Source organism: Pantherophis guttatus, chromosome 4, assembly GCF_059756535.1.
Source record: "Pantherophis guttatus breed Tessera chromosome 4, ASM5975653v1, whole genome shotgun sequence".
NCBI lineage: Eukaryota > Metazoa > Chordata > Lepidosauria > Squamata > Colubridae > Pantherophis > Pantherophis guttatus.
Window position 1 is genome coordinate 138290343 of NC_142066.1, and position 9728 is coordinate 138300070.

General features: G+C 36.2%; 1 protein-coding gene across 2 annotated transcripts in view; it reads left to right on the forward strand.

The window, feature by feature from the left end:
• APBB1IP (amyloid beta precursor protein binding family B member 1 interacting protein) overlaps positions 1–9424 on the forward strand; it is a 46901-nt gene extending 37477 nt beyond the window's left edge. The window contains exons 11-14 of one of the 2 annotated variants that reach the window (XM_034401915.2): positions 3194–3292; positions 3617–3734; positions 6581–6675; positions 8059–9424. In XM_034401915.2, coding sequence (XP_034257806.2) covers positions 3194–3292; positions 3617–3734; positions 6581–6675; positions 8059–8634 — 888 coding nt within the window. In that variant the 3' untranslated portion in view covers positions 8635–9424. The remainder of the gene's footprint in view (positions 1–3193; positions 3293–3616; positions 3735–6580; positions 6676–8058) is intronic. The other variant, XM_034401916.3, reaches the window with a different exon arrangement.
• The last annotated feature ends 304 nt before the right edge of the window (positions 9425–9728 follow it).

The following is a 9728-nucleotide window of genomic DNA, read 5'->3' on the forward strand; positions in this document are numbered from 1 at the left end:
CAACAGTGTGGGTAGCAACATTGCTTGTTTACTAATAGCATTTGCGCTTGCCCTGAATTAAAATGGGAAAGATCATTCATCTGAATCTGGGATTTGTTCTGGTGATTCCCTTGTCTGACGCCTTTAAAATAGCATAATAAAAAGATGGCCATGTTAAACTATAATGGTTAAAAATCAGTCTGGTAGCACTTGTCATACAAGAAGATTTTATTAAAATGCCTTTTTAATTCATTCATTTAAGAAACATGAAAAGGCATTTAATAACCTTTAAAAGGTACTTCCAACCACTTTCTGGTCTTTCTAAAGTAGTGTGATCAGGAAAAGGATCTGACATGTTTAGTGATCACAGCATCTTCAAGCATTGTGTGGAAGCGTTAATACTGGTGCTTGGATTATACAGCTGACCCATTCTCGTGCTGTAACTCCCCATCTCTTGATGGCAAGCTATCATAGATATCCTGGTTAAATACAATGCATCTGTTTTGGGCTGTCTCTTGGCTCCTTCAAAAGTTGCCTTGGTAAGACCATCGTTGGAATATTGCATCCAATTTTGGTTACCATGATATAAAAAAGACATTGAGGCTCTAGAAAGAGTGCAGAGGAGAGCAACAAAGATAATGAGGGGACTGGATGTCTAGTCTAAAAGAAGGACTAGGAGTGACATTTATTTTTTTATTTTATTTTATTTATTTATTTATGAGATTTATATTGCCACCTATTAGCACATGGCGTCTCAAGGCAGCTTACAAGAATATAAAAACATCATATAAAAACAATAAAACCAATAAAAGAGAGAACCATATATAATAAAATAAAATAACCCCCACCCCGCCACCCCTGTGACAACACATCATACGAGCCATTTAATGGACTCCATCCCACTCTGTATTCCCCTGGCCTGCTGGCAGAAGCTTCGGCACTTTCCGGAAGAGTGTTAGAATGGGGGCCATTCTAATCTGGAGGAATGATATTCCAAACATGATAGCAGTGTTCCTCTATTTGAAGGACTGCTATAAGGAAGAGGAGTCAAGCTATTCTCCAAATAACCAGAAAGCAAGACAAAAAGCAATGGTTGGAAACTAATCAAGAAGAGAAGCAACCTAGAACGAAGGAGAAAATTCCGAATAGTGAGAATAATTAATCAGTGGAATGGTTTGCTTCCAGAAATTGTGGGTGCTCCACAAATTTTAAAGTGGAGATTGAACAGCTGTTTATGTGAAATGATACAGAGTCTCCTGCTTGGGCGGGGTGTTGGACTAAAAGACTTCCAAGGTCTGTTCCAACTTTGGTATTCCGTTATTCTGTTAAGGTGGCCAGGAGAGAGTCACTTCCTGGCACTTACTTTTTTTTTTCCTTTTACTCCCAGTGGCGAGGTCATTGAAGTTGCCATAATCACAGAGAAACTGCCTACGTCACCTGCTTTTCTTTCCATATTCCTCCTCCCGCCCAAGTTTCACATAAAATGATAAGCCTCAATTTTTGGTCTGCTGCAGTTAGGCAAAAAAAACCTCCAAACCCTAAAATGTCCAGTGTTTATTTCCTCCCTTGCGAGTTTTCAGAAAGGTGGTAAGTTTGGTGCTATAACCAAGAAGCGATTACTTTAAAAATACCTCTGAGATGGTATTTGGCCAGTATTCTAGCTACCCAAGATTTTGTCCAGTGTACCATGCCACCCCAATTTATGACAAATTATGATTAAGATAATAATTTATATACAGTTACATTTTGAATTTTTGAAAAAGCTTTTCCTTCCTATCATCTCACAAATTAAAAGTATTTTAATTAAATGCACAAAATGAATTTATTGGCGTATTTAAGGCCCTAGAACCCTGTGCCATGTTGAATTGTGATATGTGAGAATCAAATATTACTCATAAGTTTATTTTAAAAAATGATGTCAGCCCTTGCTTCTCCACACATCTTTTTTTCTGAGAGAGAAAAAAATTATTCTTGAGGAGATGGGTTTGAGTGATAGAAAAAGAATAGCTTATGTTTATTTATTTTTTTTAAAAAAAATAAAGATGCTTGTGGAAGCTATTGAGAAAATCTAGAATAATATTATTCAGAAAATGAAATATAAAAAATACACATAAGAAAATGCATAATCTTCTGCTTGCCTATTTCTATATATATTTCTGCAAGTTCATTTCATGATGAATTGATTCTAGTCCACAAAAACTTATGTCTAATAAATATGTTGACCTATAAGATGCAATAAAATTATTTTTTATTGCGATATAGAGATGAAAACATCAAAAGTAAAAATTTTAAAATAGAAAAGTATCTGATGCCATCTGCTGGATTTACCATATCATTGCAAAACTATTAGCTATTTTTGTAGGATACCTTAGTTACAGATTATTATCAGTGTCAGAAGAAAATTGACAGACTATTTTGCATTGTTGATACTTGTCAATAATCACATAGAATTAATTTGACATGTAAATTAGTCCTGGGAGTTTGATTGATGAAACCTAGCATCCTATTCATTGTGTTGAATAAATGTGAGTATGTGTTGTTCTCAGATCCTAAAGTGATGAAAAGGTAAAATTTGGGGGGGGGGGGATGAGCAGAAAAGGAAGGAAAATTGTTTGCTTTTGGAAAATGCAGATAGTAAATTTGTCTTTTAATCACTTCCAGATGACAATTAAGAACTGTTCACATATTATGTTTAACTTCAGAATTCTGATATGCTTAAAATTACTTTTATTAAATAATATTACAAGCAGTTTCAAGTCAAATTTCCTTTGAATAGAGCATAAATATTTATAATCCGTGATGTTCTGAAATATGGCTTTGTGTGATTTATTTACAGATGCACATCCAATTCGTTACCTGTTAATTTGACATTTCATTATTTAAAGCACATTTATCCCAACTCCTTTGTAATCAGTTAAAAATAAAGATAGCCCTTGCTTGCAAATTTGCAGTCTAAAATGGCTGTGAGAAAAAAGAAGAGATAGTGAAGAATTTTTTTAAAACACCAAGTTTGACTAAATTTTTAAATACCAATTACAGTCATGTAACTCCCAGTTGTGTACCATTAATCTGTGGTTTCTCGGTGGGTTTGTGGTTTGAAGTAGCCAAGATGTAGTGATAGACAAGAAATCTTGTTGGGAAGTTGGCTTGTACTTGGGTTATTTCAGCAGATTTTTAATGATTAAAAAAATACTATTGCTGTTATTATTTATAGCATCCTCAAATACAGAAGGAATCACAGTACATCAAATACCTGTGCTGTGATGATAAGCAGGCTCTACATCATTGGGTAACTGGTATCAGAATTGCAAAGGTAAGAAGAAAGATATTTTTCAGTAGTAAAGGAAGAAGTAAATGGAATTATGAAAACCAAAAAGGTGATAAAACTTTAGTGAATAAACATGACCATAGAGTATGTAGAACAAAATTTATATTGGGAAAATAAATTACTTTGTCAAACAAATAATAGGCTTTCAACCTATTGGTTTACAGTCCTGTTTATTAGTTCATAGTTTTTATGGAAGAGATTTCAGATGAACCACTCTTCTGTTAAGAATTGATGGAACAAGCAGAGAAATGCATGTTCATTTTTTTATGATGGAAAATCTATCAGATATTTGTGGTACTTATTTTTCAGTATGGAAAGGCCTTGTATGATAACTACATTGGTGCAGTACAAAAGTCTGAGTTAGCTTCACGTCTGGCAAAGCCAGGAAATACTAAATCCATAGCTTCTGGGGGATCATCTTCAAAAGGTATCCAAATTATTTATTTTTTTAAAGAAATTATTGTGAGGATTATAAACTCAGTTTTTTTCCTACCATCTTGCCAATCACTATCATTGTTTTAACATGTTCAATAATAGCTCATTTTAGGATGTGAATTTTTAGTAAGTGAAGACAGTACAATCTGCAGCAGGACAATAAAGTCATTTGTATCTATTTGATGTAAACCTGAGAAATTTATCCAAGTGAACAGAGGTTTGTTTTATTAATGAGTACTGATGTGAATAACAGTTCTGCAGTTCCAAAATTTAGAGGCCAAAACGATAAAAGAGAAAAGTTCATTCGGCAACAATCACTGGATCTCTCCTGCAGGAGCAGATCGCTTTGGGATTGTTGCAGGACTTACAAATAGAGTTCTATCTAAGCTTTTGCCTCACATGGTCAAACTTTACATTTTGCACATACAGAAATGGTTGCTTCTCCATCCTAAAATATCCTGATGGGCCCACTCATTTGTTTCTTGGTTTCCTTGTAAATGACCTCTCCATTTAAGAGTTAAGTTTGGCAGTTCAATTCTTACCAGGCTCAAGGTTGACTCGGCCTTCCATCTTTCCGAGGTTGGTAAAATGAGGACCCAGATTGTTGAGGGCAGTTTGCTGATTCTGCTTAGAGAAGGCTGTAAAAGCACTGTAAAACAGTATATAAGTCTAAATGCTATTGCTAATGGGGAATGGCCTTTATTTGTCCCCATAACATGATCTCAGTTAGCTTGCTAAGGCGTTCTTGTTCAGTCCTAACCACAATTCAGGCCAGAATTGCTCTGTTTTCTTGATGCTGCTGACCATTTTCTGAGTACTGCATTGGTTGAAATCATCCTCCACCTTCTATCCTACCCTTTGTTAACGCATCCCTGCAACCATGTTTAGAAGCTTGGCTGTTTTCTATCCTGAGCCATTTTAAGCCCTTTTGAACAGTTGATCTACCAGGCTTTATTCCAGTCTAGGACATCCTCAGCTTTGATTAGCTATAATACTTGCTATTCTATTCCCTTCCAATGACAGTCACTCACTGCCCTCTAAGGCTACTTCATGCTGGGCTGCTGTATCCTCAACTAGTCAGCTTGGTTATTTTTTTTTTTCTTCCAGTTGATCTAACAGTGACCATAAAGACTAATTCTCCTGCCACTTTCATTACCTCTTATGCCAGAACACACCTGTTGTATCTTTGCATTTCTCAATGGCCATCATTACATTTTTTCCCAGTCCAGAGGAAGCATGCTCTGCATTATTTCCTATCTTCCTTCTCTCCTGCACTGGTTTCCTTTCTTTTTTAAAAAACTATAGGCACAGAACATAGCTATCAAATTTGAAGGCGTTCTACTTCTTCTTGTTCTATGAATTTGATTCTTCATTGCTACAGAGTTTCTATCAATGTGCAGTGGATTGAAATAACAACCTGTTCTTTTTTATCACTGTAGCACCCAGAGCAGTGAGGCTACAATGGAGGGAAGGCGGGGGGAATCCATGTTAAAACGACTGGTGAAGAAGGAATAATCTCTAAATGTTGTGTTGGCAACTGCTAAGGTTCACTGCATGGAAGAGGGTCAAGCAATCAAGTACTATGATAGCCATGTTGGACTTGATGGACCCACTTTTTTTTTTTTCTGTCAGTTTTCTTTATTTCTATGTTTCATTAGCTCAGGCCTATTGCCAGAGCACTACAATCCAGAGTAAGATAAAGGTAAAAGTTCCCCTCGCACATATGTGCTAGTCATTTCTGACTCTAGGGGGTGGTGCTCACTTCCATTTCAAAGCCAAAGAGCCAGCACTGTCCAAAGACATCTCCGTGGTCATGTGGCCGGCATGACTAAACGCCAAAGGCGCACGCAACGCTGTTACCTTCCCACCAAAGGTGGTCCCTATTTTTCTACTTCCATTTTTATGTGCTTTTGAACTGCTAGGTTGGCAGAAGCTGAACGGGAGCTCACCCCATTACGTGGCACTAGGGATTCGAACCGCCGAACTGCCCACCTTTCGATTGACAAGCTCAGCATCTTAATCACTGAGCCACCACATCTCTTTTACAATCCAGAGTAGAATTGCTAAATTGGTTTCAAGAACAGCCAAAAGCAGCATAGCAAAGAGAGTGAAACTGCCTTCAGCATCAGTCAAAACTTTCTGCATCGTATTTCTTTTAAAGCAACTATATTTTGCTTTCTCATTTATTACACTGAGTTGATATTCCAGTATAAGAACTGCTTTTCTCAAAGATTCGGTTTTCATATATCCTTGACTAAACGGGTGAATCATTCTCCTAACCTACAAAGCTCTTAAAGATTGAACAAACAGTAGTTAAAAACAGAAGTCATCTGTTTTCATTTGGTCCAGTTTGTCATAAGGGTTACTTGATGTCCATGCTCCTTTTGGAAATCATGAACAATATTCATCCACCATCACCAATTTATAAGCTATTTTAATGCGATGGAAAGAGTAGCATATTCTCTTCACAGCAGGGTTCAGTAGAAGTCTGAACAAGGGTTGATTGTTCAAAATAATGAAAAAAATCAAATCTGTACAGCAGTGCTGAGTTTAAATGCTAGGCCTTTTTCTCTGTTCCTCCCAAGTTAACAGATACTTGATGGCCTAGAAAAGTACTTGAAGTATGTTTGCAGCATGATTCTCCCTGGGTTTGCTGGTTCCTGCCTTGCCAATTCAATTCTTACTGATGATACTGAATAAGATTATTTTTTGTTTAAATCTAATTATTTTTAGTAGCGTAGGCAAAACTCTTCTTTCTTCTTTGTATTATTATTATTATTATTATTATTATTATTATTATTATTATTATTATTATTATTATTATTATTATTATTATAGGTAGCTCTCATGCCAATGGACAAATCATCCAAACTCTTAATACAGCAAACACTGCAGAAACTGGAAAATCTGAGATGCCAAAGATACAAATTAATGTAAGTATGCAAGAACTACAGGCCTTCCTACCTTTTTGGAAGAACGGGTCTCCCAAAACTAATTGGTCTTTTTTTGCTGAAGAAGTCCTCTTCCTTGCCAGAAGTGGAAAATTAATGCTGGAAACTGGCAAAAAAAATATTGCGAATTGTAGTCACATGATTGGAATGCTGCAAATGGCCATTTGCCAAACACTCAAAGACAATCACATGTTCACAGGGATGAGCGTGGGTGTTGACATTTTGAAAACATGTTGTAAGCGGTTTGTGGAGGGTTCATCTTAACTTCAAACAGTTATTAAGAAACTGGTTGTAAGTCAAGGACTACCTATACCTTGCTTAGGTTTTATTTCAGACTGTTTTGTCCCTTCTAGTCCACAATTGCCCTTGGCAGTGGCTAAGGGCACCCATGCCATCTAAGAGTATAAATATGAAACTGCCATATATCGACTGTTCTATATTCGTTTAAAAAACCATTTAAATGCATCTCTTATTTTAATGTCATTTAAAAAAAGCTTTTAAGCATTAATTCATTATAAAGAATGTTAAATTTTGCTTCCAACCTCTTCTATTAAGTCTCTTTGTGAATTAACATTTAACAAGGGGAAGGGGTAGCATAAAAACTCAATTGTGGGTATTTTGAGACACTGAATGTAAGTAAACATTAGGGATGCTACTAATGCTTCTCCTTTTTTTTCCTTTTATAATGTTTCCTTATAATAATGTTTTCCTTTTATAATGGTGTCATAACTAGTTTGATTTTTAAAAAATGTTTATACCAAAATGATTATATATATACTTCTGCTAACATTTGTGACAATTCCCCCTAAAATGATACGTATTTGCATGTTATTTTCATGAGGTGTGCATTTTATATAATTCTCTACCTATATGTGTGTATTGTATTATAAATTCATAATTGCATTTAGCAATTATAATTGCAGAATTCAAACAATGTTTAAAGCAAGCTAGATTTCAATTCAGTATTGATTCATATATGAAAAACTCAAAAGGTAAATTAAACATTTACCCTAGTGAATGTAAAAATATTTGATAAGAGTTTTGTTTTTATCGGCATTAATCCTAGTAAAATCAGGGAGCATCTAAATTGTTGTTTTTCAACCTCAGGAGTTTTAAGATGTGTGGACCTCAACTCCCAGAATTCCCCAGCCAACATACTGACTAGAGAATTTGGAAGTTGAAATCCACAACATGTTAAAAGTTGTTGAATGAATGCTGTAAATGATTGCTTCTTGAATAATAGGCAATGTACCAGTGGGAGCCTCTTGACTGAACACTCTTAAAATTATAACAGTATTATTCAGGAACTCATAATTTCTTCTAAATTCTTAGTCATATGCTAATCATTTTAAAATCATTTTTAAGGTTAAAAAGCCAGATACTTTCAATGTTGGTCAAGCATCATCCCTACCTATACAACAGACGAAACAGATCCGCAAACATAGTGGTTTGCACCCTCCTCCCCCTCCTCAAAGACGGTCTTCTACTATTACTGCTTCATTGGATTTATCCGCCATTGCTGAGAGAGAAAATCCAACTTTCTTACAAAATTATGAAGAATTTCCACCACCTCCTGAATTTATACGACTTCCTCCAAATTTGGAAGATCTGCCGCCGCCGCCACCACCATCTCCACCACTACCTGAATACTATGAATCTCCTCCTGATTTCACTCCTCCCCCGCCTCCTTTTCTTCCTACTGGCATTGGCTCTGCAGAACTACTACCACCTCCGCCGCCGCCCTCCTTCTCTGTCCCTGGTCTTCCTCCTGCAACCAAAAAGAAACCACCCCCTCCTCCTAGAAAGCAAGAAGAAGGTGCTTGTCAAGTCGTAAGACCAAAACAAAGTGGGTCAATTTCAAGCAGACATGCTTCTGAACAAGGAGATTTCATGTCTGATCTCATGAGAGCATTGCAAAAGAAAAGGAGTGAGTCCTCATGAACGAAGTAGTTTCAAACATCAGGTGATCTAAAGGGGTATATGCTAGAAAAATTGATGGCAGACACAGACCAAAGGTTTGGTTGAGCTACTGGGTCAATTCCCATGCTCTTTGCTTGAAGGCTGAAAAATACAATCAACCGTAGGAGACGTCCTTGAGAAAAACAGGTTCCAGAAAAATTGTTTAATTTGATCCAGTAGGTTTTTTTTTAAAAAAAATCAGGATTAATTTAAAAGCTGATTAGTTTAATAAAAAGCTATTTTTTTCAGAGTTCCTTCCACACCACTTGCATGTAAGAATAGCCTGGATAAGGCCTTGGCAGTTGACTCATCTAAAACACTTTGCAGAAATAAGGGGTGTAAGATTGAATAACAAATTCACTTCACTGCTTGTAAATTCCCTCTTTCATTATGAAGTCAAAATCTGCCCCATCTACTTTTTTGTTTCCCATAGTTGGATTTGGGAAAAATGCAACTCACAACATTATTATGTTATGCAACATATTACAGCTGTTTCCTCGGTTTCAAAGACAAAGTGAAATTTGTTTTCAGTGATAATATCTGCAGGCAATCTCTGGTTATTTATTTGGTTTAATGCAGGATAATTCCTTTGGAGATAGCTTTAATTTTTCCATTCCCAACTACAAATGTAGTGGTTGTACTAGGTGATATCTAAAAATGTTTATCTCAAAGAAAGTAATTTATTTCTTCTTACTTATATTTTATCATGTATATTTCATTTTTATTCTCCTTTATTTACTGCAATCTTCATGAATAAAACTTATTTCTTCAACCTAGTGCCTAAATTAATGAAAAGCATACACTTTGGAAATTAATGGCTAGATTCATATACCGTGTTTCCCGGAAAATAAGATATGTCCAGGTAATAAGCCCAATTGGGCTTTCAGCGCATGTGATAATATAAGCCACCCCCGGAAAATAAGCCTCACCACCACCAACTACTCACATGCATGCGCAGCCGGTCCTGCCATTTCCTCTGATTGCTTGCTGTGCAACCAGAATGAGTTGAGGAGGCAAGGCCGGAAGGGGGGAACATGCCCTTCCCTCCCTGTTTTTCACCGGCAGAGTGGTCCTAC